Here is an 18,619-nt window from a genome sequence, read left to right as displayed (position 1 = left end):
ATAGCCGGGGATCACCCACTGCCACCAGGCTGTGGTGAACAAAACAAAATAACAAATAACACAGCAAACCATGCCATCTATATTCGAAGTGCTAAAAAGGGGGGGGGGAGGGGAGGGAGATCCAAGTCTGTTTAGCAGGAACCCCACACTCAGCAAACTGTCTTCTAAAACTGAAGGAGAAGCTGGGCGCTGCGGTTTTAATGCCAGCCCTCCAGGGCCTGAGGCCGGCAGATTTCTGTGAGTTCAAGGCCAACCTAGTCTACATATTGAGGTTTGGGTCGGTCAGGACTACACTGAGACACGGTTTTTAAAAAAAAAAAAATCCTTGCAGTTACAGCTAGGAATGGCTATGCAAATATCAGACAAAACTACTTTATTATCTATAGCCGTGTGTGTTTGAGGGTTTTGCCTGTGAACCATCTGTGTGCCTGGTTTCCAGTAGAGGCCAGAAAAGTCAGCCACCACCTTTCCTGGACTGCAAAGACAGGCAGTTTGCTGTGAGTTTAAAGGCACCCAGGGTTACAAAGTGGGGCCCTGTAGGCTTTGAGCTTTTTCAAACCTACTTTATTTGGGGTTCTTTAATGCCTATACCTCCCTTCGAACCCACCTGGCTGCCCTGGACTCACTTTGTAGACCAGGCTGGCCTCAAACTCACAGAGATCCCTGTCTCTGCCTCCCAAGTGCTGGGATTAAAGGCGTGCGCCACCACGCCCGGCTATTTTATTATTTTTTATGCATGAGTGTTTCACCTGTATTTATGCCTGAACACCATGTGCTAACCTAGTGCCCCCAGAGACCATAAGGGGCATCAGTTCTCCTGAAATTGGAGTTACCGACAGCTGTGAACCACTCTGTGGGTGCTGGATATCGAATCTTGGTCCTCCGCCAAGAGTTACAAGTGTGTTTAACAAACTATTGTGGTGTTTGAATCCACTGGGAAAGACCAAAGACTTAGACCCAATTCAAATATATATTAGGTGAATTTGTTTTTACTGTTAGCAGGACAGAGGTCCTAGAGCCAGTAGAATGTGCTGTGCGGAATTGGAAGTTAAGAGGGGCCATTAAGGGCGACATCAGGAAGATATGCATTGCAAAGGTCCATGGAATTTACAGCTGGGCAAGAAATTGTTTTACATCCCTCCATTGTCTTTTCCTTCCCAGTATATAGTAATAAAAGACCATTTCATCTCCTTTCCCGTAGGGATAGACCCTGTTTTTTACAGACAGGGTATGTCGGCTGTCCCGGAACTCACTCTGTAGATTAGGCTGGAGAACGGACTGCCTCCACCTCCCAAGGGCGTGGACTGAAGGTGTGCACCACCACCTGCATCACCTGCATCACCACCCTGTTCCATATCCCACCTGCACGCCACGAGGCTCTCCCAGGCCTTAGGGGATGCCTCATCTTAAGTTTCTCTAGTCATCACCGGGGGCCTGTGTAATTACTCAGGCAGTTCATTTCTAGGCAGACAAAACCACAGTAGTATCAAGTTAGGGCTGGGTGTCAAGTATGTACAAAACCATCTGACCTGTTCCCTTTCTTTTTTTTTTTTTTTTTTTTAAGAGAGGGGATGATAAGGGATAGAGAAATGAGGTTTGATCAATGTGACAATAGAGGGGGTCTGTCTTGGGGTGCTGAGATGAATGGTACATTTGAATAGAAAAGTAAAATAAAACAAGGGACAAACGGTGTGTGCAATTGATGTGTTGTCTAAGTGTTGGCTGACTGATCACTGCCTCTGTCATGGTCCTTCAAAGTGTTCCAAAGAGTCCCTGTTGCTTGAGGGGAGGGATTGGCTGCCAGGAGACAACGGTATGCTCCAGGACACAGCCTTGCCCTTACCTGAGGGTGGTCTTAGGATGCTCTGCCATTCTTGGAATCCAAGTTGACTGAAGGTAAGACAAGGAGTAAGTAGTTTCTGTGCTTTGATGCGCTTCTGTGAGGTTAACAGGCATCCCAAAGGAAAAGACATAAACACAGTCACAATAGCGAGACCACACTTATTGTGTCCCCATCCCTGAGATGAAGAAAATACACCAGCTGTGCTTGGCAGCCTTTGAGATGGTGAAGACACCAGAAGATTGGTGTTCTCTTTCCTTCCCCCTCCCCCTCCCTCTCCACCTCTTCACCCCTCCCTCACCTACCCTCATTCAGCACAGGGACGCAGGACTGTGGGCAAGCTCCTGCTCCACCTCCCAGCTATCTCCCTGCCTCCTTTGACGTTTGCTCCTCAAAAGGCTTTTGTTGTTGTGTTTCAAGACAGGGGTCTCTCTGTGTAGCCTTGGCCGTCCTGGACTTGCTTTGTAGGCCAGGCTGGCCCTGAACTCACAGTGATGGCTTGCTTCTGCCTCCCTGAGTGCTGGGATGACAGGCGTGTACCACTGCACCTGGCTCCTATGAAGGACTTTTAAAGAGAGAGATAGAGGAGCGTGGAGCAATGAGCAGGAAGATCATCGCTGAAGGGAGCATTCAGTCTTCAGAAGCATCTCACTCAGGATGTTTTACTGTTGTTGTTGTTGTTGTTGTTGTTGTTGTTTTTCACCCCAAAACATTATTTTTTAAGATTTATTTATTTATTATGTATACTGTGTTCTGCCTGCATGTACACCTGCACACCAGAAGAGGGTACCAAATCTCATTATAGATGGCTGTGAGCCACCATGTGGATGCTGGGAATTGAACTCAAGACCTCTGGAAGAACAACCAGTGCTCCTAACCAGTGCTCCAGCCCCTCTAAAACATTCTTGACCTTTGCCTCCTAGGCCATTCTTATAACTTTCTTCTCTCTCTCTTTCTTTCTTTCTTCCCCCGGTTCGTTCTTTCTTTCTTTCTTTCTTTCTTTCTTTCTTTCTTTCTTTCCTTCTTTCCTTCTTTCTTGTTGGGAACACAAAGATTCTTGTGCCCACAGATCACTAGGGAAACCAGAAATGTTAAACATGCAGGTTTGTCTTTTTGTTTGTTTGTTTTTCAAGACAGGGTTTCTCTGTTACACAGAGCCCTGGCTGTCCTAGACTCTCTTTGTAGACCAGGCTGGCCTCAAACAGAGATCTACCTGCCTCTGCCTCCTGAGTGCTGGCATTAAAGGTTTGCACCACCACTCCTGGCTCGGCTTTCAACTATAAATATTTCTGCTTCTACTTCTTTTTTGTTTTGTTTTGTTTTTTGAGACAGTACTTCTCTGTGTAGCCTTTGTAAGAGTCCAGGTGGCCTGAACTCAGCGTAACATTATTAGCTAAAGAAATATAGGAGTCCAGGTGTTTTCGACTTAACCATCATAACAATAACCTTGTTAGTTGAGCAAAGCAAGCTAAGAATTGCAGGCTGATAACGAGGACAAACAAAGTAATAGTAAACTGAGAAGAACAAGTTAAAAATTCTCCACTAGCCCCCATCTCAACCCTGCCCCCAGAATTTACTGCCCCCATCTCACCCTACTTAGAATTTACTACCTCAGACTCCCATTCACCTATCACTTGATAACTAACCACTGTGTGCTGAGTCCTGCTTCTGTAAAGGGTATTTGTGGTTTTGAGGGGTTTTTGTTTTTGTTTTTTGAGACAGGGTCTAAAAAAGTGTTTAAATGTTGGTAGGTACAAGTTATAAAAGTTAAAAGATCTTTTAAAAGTTTTAAGGTACATAAGTACAAGTTGTAGATTTAAAATGAGATCAGTGGTTATAATAAACTGGTATAGTACTGGCTGCTTATTAATCAGCCCCAAGCTCAAGGTTTTAATTTCCCTTTGGTTGTATTCCAAATATAGACTTAAGGGTGCTTCTCATGATGCTAAAAACGAGTCTGTCCGATCTGTATATCAAGTCTTCTGGACTGAAAAAAATTTTTCATACTTTTACTGGGTTTCAAAGACATAAGCCTAGGCTGGGCGTGGTGGCACATGCCTTTAATCCCAGCACTCCGGAGGCAGAGGCAGGCAGATTGCTGTGAGTTCGAGGCCAGCCTGGATCACAAAGTGAGTCCAGGGCACTCAAGGCTACACAGAGAAACCCTGTCTCGAAAAACAAAACAAAACAAAACAACAACAACAACAACAACAAAACAAAGACATAGCCTACCCCAACTTTCTTATAGACACAATTTTAACTTCTGTCCCTAGTCTTTATTTGTCTCAATAGATTTTCACCCGGCTAACAGACTCCATCCAGAGCTGCTGAGATCTGGACCTGCTGGAAGCTGATGTAAGCCAGAGATGACTGCTCCCTGTCTCTTTAACTAGATCAGCTACACAGATGCTTTTGTTGAATGCCCCAATAGCCTTTGACTAGCTTCTCAGCCTTTCTAGACCCTGATAACATCCCCCCTAATGTCAGCCTGAGGAAGGTACAGAAGCCTTTACAGCGCCCATTTTCCCCACTTTATAGGCTGAAATGCCAAGTCAAGGACAGCTCTCTGACACTGAGATCCCATCTTACACCCATCAGAATGGCTAAGATCAAAAACTCAAGTGACACCACATGCTGGCGAGGATGTGGAGAGAGAGGAACACTCCTTCATTGCTGGTGGGAAGGCAAACTAGTACAACCACTTTGGAAATCTATCTGGCGCTTTCTCAGAAAAATGGGAATAGGGCTTCCTCAAGACCCAGCTATTCCACTCCTTGGAATATACCCAGAAAATGCTCTACCACACAATAGGGACATGTGCTCAACCATGTTCATAACTGCCTTATTCATAGTAGCCAGAACACAGAAACAGCCTAAGTGTCCCTCAGTAGAAGAATGGATAAAGAAACTGTGCTACATTTACACCATGGAATACTATTCAGCTATTAAAAACAAGGAATTCCTGAAATTTGTGGACAAATGGATTGAACTAGAAATTATCATAATGAGTGAGTTCACCCAGAAGCAGAAAGAGACAAATGGTATATACTCACTTATACCAAAACACTAGCCCAAGGGGCATGTCCCATGAAAGACTTTACTTACCAGGAAAGTGGGTCAGAGGGGAGGACATCCTATTGGGACTTTAGGTGAGAGAACCATGGGAGAATGGGGAAATAGAAGGATCCAGAGGGTCCTGGAAACCTACAAGAAGAGCATTATGATGGACAAATCTGGGTCCTGGGGTCCTGCTCAAACTATGGCACCAGCCAAGGAAAATATAGGCAGTAAACTTCGAACCCCTACCCAGTCCTAGCCGATGGACAGGACATTCTCTACCGCTGAGTGGAGAGTGAGGTCTGACGGCACTCAGAGGAAGGATAACAGGTCACCAAGAGACTCAATACCCTATGAGTATATACAGGGGGAGGAAGTCCCCCTCAGTCACAGACATAGGGGAGGGGAGTAGGGGGGAAGCGGGAGGGAGGGAGGAATGGGAGGATACAAGGGATGGGCTAACAATTGAGATGTAATATGAATAAATTAATTTAAAAAAGAGACAAATGGTTATAAAAAAAAAAGTCTCTCAGTTCTGTTTAAACCAGTCATGCTTTGTGTTTTCCCTTATATCAAAGATTGGGTGCCATACAGCTAACAGCCATGAGGACACAGTACCTTCTGTAAAACATGGGGGCACGAGACTAGTAAAGACACTTACTAAAAACCCACCTCCAACTGAAAAGAAGCTGGGATTTGATAGCCGCCTGTAGTGGCACACGCCTGTAATCCTAGCACTCAGGAGGCAGAAACAGGTAGATCACTGTGAGTTCAAGGCAGGCTGCTCTGTAAAGCGAGTCCAGGCCAGAGAGAAACCGTGTCTCAAAAAACCAAACAACACAAACAGATAAAGTAGACTGAAAACAAACAAGCACCTTTGGAGCCTGTTAACTTAGCAGACCACTATCTTCCACCAACCCCAAAAACTTGCATCTGAGGCCTGCACGAGAGGTTTCTCCCATTCTTCTGTACCCCCTTTCTTATGTACCCACCCACACATTTCAAACTTGCCTTGATGGACCTAGGTGGCGGGTGACAGAGTCCTAAGGGGACCAGGGGATGAGACAACAGAGATAAGGAAGTTTGGGATCAGGAGGTCTTACACAAGCTGATGGCTCATGCAGGCAGCTTATTAAGAAGTACAGCATCTCGTATGCTGATTGTGAGGATGAAGTGGGCCAAAGCAAGCAGAAAGCTAAGCAAGCAATATTGCATAAAGGGAACACAGAGCATTGTGGCCTTGGGACAAAGTCCAATCTCTTCAGGGAAAAGCCAAGGTCCCAGGAAGTGATATTTTAACTCCTTCAAGGCCCTCCCTGACCCCAGACCAAACCTTGGCAAGCCTGGCGAGAGGCAAGGAGTCAGGACTAGGTTCCCTTGGTCCTTTCTGCAGGGCTTCTGAGAAAGCCTAGGTTGAGCCTGGCTCTCAACACTTGGCTTATGACTCTGTCCTGTCATGTTTTCTGGGCCATGGCCATTCAAGTTTGGTTCCAGAATAAACTATCTCTTATTCTCTTTGAGCTGAAAGCTGTGTGTCTTGGGTTGACACCTGAGATGCCGAAGACATCTTTTGCTGTGGACTTAGGAAGTGGTATTGAAGATCTGCAGTTTTAGAGCAGTCGATATTTCAGTCAGAGGTGAAAGGTGCAGCCAACAGTGAGATTCTAATGGGTTACCTTCGAAACCAGTGACGTGTGTGTGTGTGTGTGTGTGTGTGTGTGTGTGAGAGTGTATGTGTGCATGCCTGTTTGCAAGGGTATGTGTTTGCACACGTGTTTGGGAGCCCAAGGTTGCTCTTCACTTTATTTATTGAGTCAAGGCCTCTCTGAACTGGGAGCTCTCCTGACTCACTGGTTTACAAAGTCAGGGGATCTCCTGAGTAGCAGGTTACAGCTGGGCTGGTGTGCCTCCTCCGCCCTTATGTAGATACTGGAAATCCAAAACTGCCATCCTCCAGCCTGCACTGTGCTCTATCCACCAAAGCCCCCCCCTCCCACCCCACACCCCCCACAAAAGCAAAAAGTGAGCGAAACCAAATTTTGGAATGTATCAGCTTAATAAAACTCTATTTTCCACTAAAGGATGCCAGTGTTAAGTCTCAGAGGCTCTTTGTGACAAATGGCTGAGGTGCCTATCAACATATCTTTTTTTTGTTTTTTCAAGACAGGGTTTCTCTTGTAGTCCTGCTTGTCCCGGACTGGCTTTGTAGACCAGGCTGGCCTCAAACTCACAGAGATCCACCTGCCTCTGCCTCCCAGAGTGCTAGGATCACAGGCGTGCGCCACCGCTCCCAGCCTCTGTTAACATGTCAAAGCAGACTTCAGCAGCTTTCCTAGTGTCACTCAGTACCTGCTGGTCACAAGCAGGAAGGTAGAGATATGATAGTTAGTACAGTAAGGTTAGAGTTTATTATGCTGAGGGTCGTCACACAATGTTCACACTCTTGAAATTCCTAACTAGGGTCCTAAGCCTAGCTCCTCAAGGCTGTGCTTAGGCTGTGCGACGTATCTTAGCTGAAGGGCAGGCTCCAGTCTCTAACCTGGGGGAGATTCTCCAGCCGCAGGGTAGATCAAGGTGGCATCTCTCCAGAGGTGCAGGGAAGACCACTGCTTACGTACTGTCCAATGGGCATCATGGGATTCTAGGACTACATTTGGTATCTTGAGCAAATGATGTCACCGGGTTCTGGTTATCAGGTGCAGCTTTGGGTGTAGTGGGGTTACAGACTAAACAATTTTTACATGTCTACAAGGCATTTTTCACTATGCTGATTACACTGTTGCTCCTCCCAGCACTTCTCACTCCACCCCATAACCTAAGCCTGTTCCTCCTGGGTCCCCAAGCTTCTGATCCCTATATAACTCAGCCATTTTGGATACTCCTGGTCTCTTGGTCTCTGGGCTGACTCCACGCCTGGATCTCTCTTGGTCTGTCTGGCCCTGCTCTCGTCTCATGCCCCAATTCAGTCTGCTAGCTATGTTCAGTCTGGATCTTCCCAGATTCCCAGATGCCTCTGGTTGTGCTCTCTGTTGTATCTGCAATTAACTGTCCCGTCAGCCAGTATTATGTCCTCCTTTTATTTTTCATCTGGCTATCAGATAGCATCTGAGGCCTACCTGTCTGCCTGTAACCTGCTTCTTCTTCTTTTTTTAATATTTATCTATTTAGTATTCAGTGTTCTGCCTGCATGTAATACCTGCAGGCCAGAATTGGGCACAAGATTTCATTGTAGATGGTTGTGAGCCACCATGTGGTTTCTGGGAATTGAACTCAGGACCTTTGGAAGAGCAGGCAGCGCTCTTAACCTCTGAGCCATCTCTCTAAACCCATAACCTGCTTCTTTGATGTGCCAATCAACGTAATTTAAAATGCCTTGATTTACAGCTTGCTTTGTTCTTTTACTATAAAGCTCTGTGAAACTGCTTCTATGTTGGAAGACACTAAACCGTTTTTACATGTCTAAAAGGCATTTTTGCCATTCATATTTGTTAGACACAACAGTGATATGGGGTAGTTTTGTTCCCTTGTGCAGTCTCCCTGGGTAGGTCAAGCCAGGCTTGCACACTCTTGTCCTGCTTCTATCTCTCCAGCTGAAGTTAAAGGCATGCGCCACCATGCACAGCTTTTCAATATTTATTTGATGTTTTAAAAATTATTATTATTGTTCGTATTGTTGTTATTATTGTTATTATTATTATTATTATTATTATTATTATTATTATTATTTAGAAACAGGGTTTCTCTGTGTTATCTTGGCTGTTCTGGACTCACTTCGTAGACCAGGCTGACCTCGAACTCACAAAGATGCACCTGCTTCTGCCTCCCAAGGGCTGGGACTATAAGTGGGCACCACCACACTCGCCTTAAAATTATTTTTACATTTTGAGTTATTTATTCTTTCAGTGTCAGTGTGCGTGTGTGCGTGTGAGCACTTGCACTTGCATGTGTGTGTGCACATGCTGTGGTGCATGCATGGAGTTCAGAGACCAACTGGAAGTTACTTTTCTCTCCTTTTACCATACGGGTCTCAGCTTGTCTGGCTTGGCAGACCTGTTGAGTCGTCTTTTGTTTTGTTTTGTTTTGTTTTTTCAAGACAGGGTTTTTCTGTGTAGCCATGTAAAAGCTGGGTACAGCTACCATATATAGCTAGTGTTGTAGAAGCAGCGATAGGAAGGTCCCCGAGGCTTGCTGGCCACCCAGGCTACCCGAATTGTTCAGCTCCAGGCTCGGTGAGGGACTCTGGCACAAACAATAAGGTGGAAAACTGAGGAAGACACCTCACTTTCACCTCGTCTCCACATGCATACACATGCACACGCGTGCGTGCACACGTGCGCACGCACACACACAGAATTTGATTTCCTTGGTAGCTGTGTCTGATCCATTAATCAATCACATTGCTGTCTTTATCAGCCAATCAGACTTTCAAGAACAAAATACCCATTTAGTAAGTGCCTTTCTCCATTCTAGGCTCTAGGGATCCATAAGAGGAGACTCCTCCCTCCATGGTTCTGATTTACTAAATAGATTAGAGATATGGATATTTTGAATTTATGCTGGTTTAAGATTTTCATACATTATTATTATCACCATCATCATCATTATTATTAGTGTGTGTGTGTGTGTGTGTGTGTGTGTGTGTGTGGGTGTGGGTGTGTGTGTGTGTAGACAAGCGGTGAAGGTGGACACAGAAGTCAGAGGACAACTCTCAGGCTGGTTCTCTCCTTCCACCATGTGGGTCTTGGGGTTCACACTCAGATAGTCAGGTTTGCCAGCATTTTCCATTATCCACTGAGCCAGTTTACTAGCTCTTTTGCTGATTTAAAATTTTTCTTTTATTATTTTCATTGTGTGTGTGTGTGTGTGCTGGATAGTTTTATGTTGACTTATTGCAAGATAAAGTCATCTGAAAGGAGGGAACCTCAATTAAGAAAATGCCTGTGGCCAGGAGTGGTAGCACACACCTTTAAATCTCAGCACTTGGGAGGCAGAGGCAGGTGGATCACTGTGAGTTCAAGGCCAGTGTGGTCTACAAAGTGAGTCCAGGACAGCCAAGGCTAACACAGAGAAACCCTGTCTTGAAAAACAAAAACAAAACCCCCTCCCCCCAAAAAAACCCAAAAAAAACAAAAACAAAAAGAAAGAAAATGCCTCCATAAGATCAGGCTATAGGCAAGCCTGTAGGGCATTTTCTTACTTAGTGATCAAATGGGGGAGTACCCAGCCCATTGTGGGTGGTGTAGTCCCTGGGCTGGTGGTCCTGGGTTCTGTAAGAAAGCAGGCTGAGCAAGCCATAGGGAGCAAGCCAGTAAGCAGCACCCCTCCATGGCCTCCACATCAGCTCCTGCCTCCAGGTTCCTGCCCTGTTTGAGTTCCTGTCCTGACCTCCTTCGGTGATGGACTGTAGTGGACAAATGTAATCCAAATAACCCCTTTCCTTCCTGCCTTGCCTTTTAGGCATGGTGTTTCACCACAGCAATAGAAACCCTAATTAGGACAGTGTTTATGTAAATGTGTTTGTGTGTGTGCACATGCTGTGAACCACTGGGCCGTCTTTCCAACCCCTCTATGCTGATGATTTTAAAACTGCATATGTATTGTTATTAGTAAATGGATCTCCACTAGGCCTTCTGAAATAGTGAAAATGACTTATGAACTATGAGATTCTTTGCTGCAGTTTTCTGCCTGGTGCAAGCCTTTCCCAATAGTATCCCTGAGGGCAGCTAATCTCAGTTTGAACTTGGCTCCCCTCCCCCGCTCCCCCAGAGAGACAGCGTGTAGAAGGCGTGAGTGTTCATAGATGAAGACTCGGGAAACCAGGAGTGTTGGTCACACAAGGCTTTCTCCTCAGTGGAGAAAGCGAATGCCTGTTTTCCACTCCTAAGGCTGGGGATGGATATTGTTAATTTTCGGCTGACCTTTGCTAACTGTAGAAGCCAGACCTCACCTAAATCTCCCAGGGCTTCTCCCAGACTGTCCCTCCCTAGCCCTTTATTTTTAGCTGTGTTTCTCAGGCAATAGAGCCCATCCTTAGGGGTAAGGCCACATGTACTTTATAGCCCACTGATCTCTTGTTCTCAGTCAGAGATCACATCAGATCTTATCCCCTTAAAAGCTATAGAACCCATCTTCATGGCAGAGGTCACATATACTTTACAGAAGAGTTTTCCATGTAGTCATGCCTTAAGCTTTATTGGGCACATGGGATTGAGATGATCATGAGACTTCCCTCCCCCCAAATTATATTGTACTAAAATATGTCTAGAATAAACTGGCCTAGTGTCAGACTCCAGAAATTTGAGCCAGGACTAAGTTGAGTTTTACCTCTTCCCTCACACAGAGTGTTTCCCTGTCAACTGCAACACTTATAGGGACCCCCCGACCCCACAACAGTGGGTTCCGTCCTTACTGAGCATGCTTGGTATTCAACGTCAGCACTCGAGGGTTAGTCTCTGATGTTTCCTTCCAGCTATCTTGCTTTGTCTCCTCCTGGATGCTTTCCAGTGCACCTGCAGCACGTTCCCCCGGTGCCCTGCTTGCTCCTCAGCTACCCTCCTCTGGTAGCCAAATGGAGTTTGGAAATACCCACCATTAAGGATTATTTTATTTTATGTGCGCGAGTGTTTTGGTTGCATGCACGTGTATGCACCACATGCGTGCCCAGTTCCCATGGAGGTCAGAAGAGGGCATCAGATACAATAGAATTAGACTTCTGGGTAGAATTGGACTTCTGGTTGTGAGTGTCCACGTGGGTGCTAGGAATAAAACCCAGGCCCCCCTGTGTGCGCAGCAGGTGCTCTTGGCCACTGAGCCTTCTGTCCAGTTCCAAACATTCACCCTTAAGTTCCTGCAGTCTGAAGACAATTACAAGAGGCATCCTAGAGAGTGTTCCTCTAGCTACATGATGCTTTCTGCCACAGAGATCTATGAGAGGCTCTTAGTACACAGGTCCTGAGGGTTAGGAAGCATCTCAGAGCTGGGTGGCGGCGGCACATGGCTTTAATATCAGCACTTGGGAGGCAGAGCAGGTGGATCTCTATGAGTTTGAGTCCAGCATGAACTACAGAGCCAATTTCAGGATAGCCAAGGCTACACAGAGAAACCCTGTCTCAGAGAGAGAGAGAGAGAGAGAGAGAGAGAGAGAGAGAGAGAGGGAGAGAGGGAACTTCAGAAATGTTATACACATGAACACACACACTCTATACAGTCAAATTCGGTCTTTTATGCACAAAACTCACATCTTGGTTGGCACACTTCAGTTAGTAAGAACAATTAACAAGAAGCAGAGCTATGGAAACCAAAAAAAAAAAAAAAAAAAAAAAAAAAAGTTAGCACAATAAGGGACTTTTCTGACTTCTATTATGGATTAGGTCTTTGTACCATTTTTGCCAGGTGTTGGGGCCTATATGCTGGGTTTTTAAGGTTAGAAGGATCCCTCTACCATGGTGTCAGTTGTGCTAATGTCTGGAGGCCTGCTAAAAATTCAGAGATCTACCTCCTGAGTGGATTACAAGAACTCATTGCTATGCTGAATTTTTGTTGTTTTGTTGTTCTTTTGTTGCTGCTGTTGGTGTTGTTTGCAAGACAGAGTTTCTCTGTAGCCCCCTTTATGCCCAGATCGATATATCCCCAAAGACCACCAGGAGTCTGGAGCTGTATACAAAAGCAAGAAGCCTTTATTCAAAGTCGTGCTTGAGGGCCCTCGAATCTCTCTGAAGCGGCAGACCAATATCAAGAATCCGGAACTGTGTAAGGCAGGGTTTTTTATTGTGGTTACAGCAAGGAAAAGGAGTTTCCATTTTGTAATTACAGGGTTGGTTGACATTTAGCAAGGATAGGGGATTGGTTGAGCCTTACTGAGAAATGCTTAAGCAATCTATAACATCTGGGGACATTAGGAACTTGGTTGGTTTTTAGCCTAGGTTGGTTCCTTCCTGAAACAGCGTGTGATTTTTCCAGTAACAGGAGTGAACCTAGGGACAGGCTCAAGTTGGAGCCTGGGCTCTTCGGCTCCCGATGGCTTGGAACTCACTCTGTAGACCAGGCTGGCCTCAAACTCAGAGATCTGCCTGCCTCTGCCTCCCGAGTGATGGGATTAAAGGCATGAGCCACTAAACCCTACTATGACTTAATTTTTAGAAACATTTTATCCACATGTAGAATTCTGACTTTATAAACTGTGCTGGAGGCAACGCCTTTAATCCCAGCACTTGTGAGGCAGACGCAAGCGGATCGCCTTGTGTACATAGCGAGTTCAAGACAGCCAAGGCTGCACAGAGAAACCCTGTCTCGAAAAACCGGAAGGAAAAAAAAAAAAGAATTCTGACTTTACTAGTGTACATAGAGCTTTAGCTAGCACACTGACTCTTGTAACTACCCTAACAGATACAGAACGTTTCCAACACTCCAAAGAATCTCCTCAAGCTTCTGGGTTTCCTCTGTGGCCAGTCCTTCCATTTCAGGTCTTCTCTCTCCCCTTCTCTCACAGTGTAAAGGGAGGAAGCACAGAAACTGATGCCTGCATCTAGATCAGTCGGTGAAAAGGTACCACGAAGGAAAAGGTACCACGGCGACCACTAGGGCCTCGCGCATGCGCAGACGCTCTACAGGATCTCCCCCCCCCCCCGTCCCCGTAACTCGGCCCCGCCCGCGACGCCGCGGCCCCGCCTCCGACGTCGGGGGCGGGGATATCCGGACTTGAAAGCACTCGGGTTCAGAGCAGGCATCAGTTTGTGGGAAACGGTGTCCGCTGCTCAAGTCTCCCCCGTCCGCTGCCAGAGCTATGCCTTCTGCCGCGTTGAAGTCTCCGCGCCTGCGTCGCGTGTTCGTAGTCGGCGTTGGCATGACTAAGGTAAACAGAGCTATGAGGCGTGGGAGGTCTCCCTCTGTGATGCCGGCAGCCCAGAGGTGACAGGGAAGCGGGGCAGGGGGCACGGTCACAGTCTGCGCTGCTGTCTCTTCCCTCCAGAGGCAACTCCCAATTTTTCCCTCGCTTTCTTGTTTCCCCTTTCTCGCTGTTTAGTCTGTGAAGGAGCCCCCCAACATAACTCATACCTCACATTTCTTGGATTCTAAATGCTGAGATAGGCTGGCTGGGTGGCACACGTCTGTAGTGTGAGCATTAGGAGTCGCAGCCAGGAGAATTGCTCCGAGTTTGAGGTCATAGAGAACTATGTAGCAAGACCTTGTTTCATAAAACAAAAGCAAACGAAAATCGACAAAACAAAACAAAACAAAACAAACAAACATTTGGAGCTTGGACAGAGGCCTGGCTGTCTTGACAGAAAGAAGAGATCGTGAATGCCACCAGCTTTGTAGCGGTTATAAGTGCCCTTCTCAGATAGCACAGGTGTTCTATGGGCAGAAACAAGCGATGCTCATATTGACGCAGATACAGCTTTCCTTGATCCTCTGACCATGTTACTGTTTCTCTGGGTCTAAGGCGAACAGACGCTGCCACAGCCTCCTCAGTGCCCAGTATACCTGTAGCTTCTATCTTAATCTGCTGCTGCTATGCATCTTGTCGCACTGCTTGGGATCAGCTGACTTTTCCTGGCTAACTTCTTTGTCCTCTTCAGATCTTCTATTCTAAAAACCCTTGATTATCTTGGCTTTCTCCCAGAGCCTTGACCTTAGCTCTAACTTACTTTGATGCACTGAAAATCTTTGTTTAAATGTCTGTATTCTCCTAATGTATTGCTACAGGTCCAATATCCAAGTCCAGTATTTTTTGCAAGCACCTCCGTTTATATGTGTGTCTGTGTGTGCATTTACTATATGCCACATCATATACTTTTTTTTCCCAAGACAGATAGCCTTGGCCATCCTGGACTTGCTTTGCAGACCACTCTGGCCTCAAACTCACAATGATCCACTTGCCTCTGCCTCCCAAGTGCTAGGATTAAAGGCATGGGCCACCACACCCGGCTTATACATGGTATTTTTGTCTGTTCTGTTGAGTCAGGGTCTCTTACTACAGCCCTGTCTAGCATGGAACTTACCATGTATCCCAGACTCAGCTTGAACTTGTGGCAAACCTGACTCAGCTTAAGTGTCTCACTTTTAATGAATGAATTATATATACTATATATCATCATAACAAATCCATCATAAAAAAGTGTTCAATGTGTCATGCTTCTTGTCAAAACATTGTATTCAGGCCTTCTTTACACAACTGTCGCTCTGCCCCAAAGTCAAGTTAAGAGAAACAAGAGTGGGCCTGGAGAGAGGGCTCAGAGGATAAGAGCACTGGCTGTTCTTCCAAAGGTCCAGAGTTCAATTCCCAGCAACCACATGGTGGCTCACAACCATCTATAATGTGATCTGGTGTGCAGGTAGAACACTGTATACATAATAAATAAATAAATCTTAAAAAGAGAAACAAGAGTGGCACAACGGAGGGGGCCATTTGAACTGATGGGCCATAGACAAGAGTTGTTTATCTTTGTGCAGAATTATGACATCTTAGTGGAAGCTAATAATCATGCGGTTATTCACTGCTGTGTCTCCCAGGATGATAGTCCATAGTACCCCAAAACAACGAATGTTCGTTGAGCGACCTTAGATCGATATACTTCGCAAAAGAGTTACTGTGAAGAATTTTTTTTTCTGTAGAAAAAAAAAAACAAACTCCAAACCTTAATATTGTTTTAGTAGCAGGCTGGGAGCATATAATTCATTCAAAACTGTAAATAGAAAAATTGACTAATATGTTATAAAGCTTAAAGAACATCCCACTGTTCCTTGGAGGGTGAGCTTCTGATACAGGTGGGTAGTAAAACTTTCAAAAATATATTCTAGGCTTTTAGAAACAGTGTCTTACATGGCCCTGGCTGGCTTTAAACTTCTGATCCAGCCACTCACTTCCTCATTGCTGGAACTGTAGCACCACAGCGTGCTAGGAGTTGTGTTCCATTCTAAACTGCCTCCCACCGGTTGTTTAATGTCTGTTTATTTAACCCGTATAGAAAAAGCAGAGTTTCTGAAAAAAATAACGTATGCTAATTTTTTCCTAGTCAGTAGGTTGAGGTGACGGATGGATTAATATTCCTTAGGAGAAGAGAAAAGGAATAAAAGATGGTTTCAGCATTTTTTTTTTTTTTTTTTTTTTTTTTTTTTAGTTTTTCAAGACAAGGTCTCTCTGTGTAGCCTTGGCTGTCCTGGACTCACTTTGTAGACCAGGTTGGCCTCGAACTCACAGCGATCCGCCTGCCTCTGCCTCCCGAGTGCTGGGATTAAAGGCGTGCGCCACCATGCCCGGCCTTGGTTTCAGCATTTAAGCATATGTTTACCAGCCATAGCAGTGTGCACGTGTAGTTCCAGCACTCAGAGGGCAGAGACAGGAGAATCAGATGTTCAAGGTTATTCTCAACTTTACACAGCAAGTTCAGAGCCAGCCTGGGTTATGTAAGACCTTATCTTAACCGAAGACCAAGGGGAGGCAAAATTGTCAGTGGGTGAAAGAGCATTCCGTCAGGCTTGATGACCTGAGTTCGGTCCATGGTCCACACATAGTGCGTGGGTTGCTCACTCTTAAGTCCTCTGACCTCCCCATGTGTTCTACAGCATGAGTGTGTCCCCTGCGCATATATGCACACACTTACACATTAGCAAACTAGAGATAAATATTTATTTGTTTATATTGATTTTTCCAGATAAGATTTCATTATGTAGCCTTGGTTGTTCTGGAACTCGGTCTGTAGACCAAGCTGGCCTCAGACTCACAGAGATGTGCCTGCCTTTGCCTCCTAGGTAGATTTTTTTTAAACCCACATAAACAAACAAAGAAGAAGAAAGAGAAAAATGGATAATTTGGAATTTTTAGTTAGACATGGAAGATTGAAAACATGAACTTATCTTTTGTTTCCCCCCAAATATCATTAAAGCAGTGAGAAACAGTGTGCATCAGAGCAGAAAGTACAGAAGAGATGCCAGAAAACATCTGGAAGGTTAAAAGCAATAGGAGACAGGTTTGCCGGCTCACTCCAATAATCCTGTCACTCTACAGGTGGTGACAGAATCACCTCAAAACCAGACAAAACCCAACTACCAAAAATAAGGAATGAATTGAAATTCTCCATGTGGCTTATCCTAGCTTTGCTTTTAGAAGACACACCCAAACGTAACCACCTTCCTGTCTGAGGTTGGAGGAATTATTTGAAATGTTCTCAAGGAAAAGTCAGCTTGCTATGGCATTGTCTTGCGGTGAAATTTAGTAGATTATAAGCTTTGTTCCTGCTCAGAAAGCTTCCTTTAAACTTAAAAAAGATTAATATTATTGTGTCGTGTGTGCGTGCATACATGCGTGTTTGTGTGTGTGTGTACATGCGATGGTGAGCACATTGAGCTCAGATGACAACGTTGTAGAATTGACTTTGTCCTTCCTTCCGTCTTTTTGTGGGTGGTGGGGAACCCAGGTCACCAGGCTCATGTGACAACCAACCTTTACCTGCTGAACCATCTTGCCAGCTCTGTTCAAACTTTTTGTTATTTTTAAATTTGTTGTCAGTCTTGGGGGGGCCAAGCCTACTGTCTTGAGCATGCCAGGAAAATGCTGCAACACTGAGACAGGATCTTAAGCTTCAAAGATAGGAAGTCTGAAACCAGCCTGAGCTACACGAGAGCTGCAGCCTCAAAAAAAAAAAAAAAAAAAAAAAAAGAAAGAAAGAAAGAAAGAAAAAAAAGCCCAAAAATGAACAAACAAACCAACTGACAAAACATACTGAAATGCTAAAGTTGAGTGAGGAACATTAGTGTGAGTATATGAGGTTTTTTTTTTTTTTTAATCTTTTAAAAATATTCCAGTTGGTTACAGTGGCACACACTTTTAATCCCAGCACTCGGGAGGCAGAGGCAGGTGGATCTCTGTGAGTTCGAGGCCAGCCTGGTCTACAAAGAGAGTCTAGGACAGCCAGGGCTACATCAAGTAACCTTGTCTTGATAAACAAACAATACACACATGCATACATACATATATATATTTTTTTTCCTAGCTCTGTTACATAAAGAGGTATAGAAATAGTAACCAAATCAGTGGTATTCTTGATGTAAAAACTGAGGTCCTGAAATACCTTTATTTTTTCCAGAGCGAAGGCCTTATTTAATACCGTTCAGGCCTCAGACTCACTATGACGCTGGTGATGACTTTGAACTAGTAACCCTCCTGCCTCTACTTCCTGAGTAGCCAGGTCACAGATGTGTGCTATCACGTCCTGATTATGTGATGCTGGAGATGGAGCCCAAGGCTTCATGCATGCTAACTACTCTACCAATTGAGTTATGCCTCCCGGCTCCAAGGCCCTCAACTCATAAAATATCCGTTTCTACATAGAGAATTGGTTAGGTGGAGAAATTACCAAATCTAGGTGAGGTAAGAAATGATAAAGATAAGTCTAGAGAGTGTTGTTTTAATTAGTTGTGATGGCATCAGAGCCCCTTTGGATTATAGCATGACGCGGGTGCCCACTTGACAGAGCTCTCAGTGACCAAAGACAGGACAGCTTGAGTACATGTGTGAAAGGCTGGGGGACATCCTCAGGCACTGCTCTTCGGGCACCTGTCTGCCTCCTCGTTTTTGTGAGGCAGTCTCTCCCTTGTCTCTGACTCACAAAGCAGGCTAGGCAGTGAGCCCCTGTGCCCCGTCTCTGCGCACCCCAGGGCTGGAATGGTGAATAGATGACCACACTGGGCTCTTTTTTCTTTTTTTTTTTTTTTTTTTAAACT

General features: G+C 45.2%; 1 protein-coding gene across 1 annotated transcript in view; it reads left to right on the top strand.

The window, feature by feature from the left end:
• Positions 1-13,581: 13,581 nt before the first annotated feature.
• Positions 13,582-18,619, top strand: part of SCP2 (sterol carrier protein 2) — a 79,747-nt gene continuing 74,709 nt past the window's right edge. The window contains exon 1 of the mRNA XM_084784563.1: positions 13,582-13,748. Coding sequence (XP_084640689.1) covers positions 13,680-13,748 — 69 coding nt within the window. The 5' untranslated portion in view covers positions 13,582-13,679. The remainder of the gene's footprint in view (positions 13,749-18,619) is intronic.

The sequence above is a fragment of the Acomys minous genome (genome assembly GCF_964271855.1).
Source record: "Acomys minous genome assembly, chromosome: 6".
In the NCBI taxonomy this organism is placed as follows: Eukaryota; Metazoa; Chordata; class Mammalia; order Rodentia; family Muridae; genus Acomys; species Acomys minous.
Note: the sequence above shows the minus strand (reverse complement) of the source record. Positions and strands in the feature narration are given on the sequence as shown.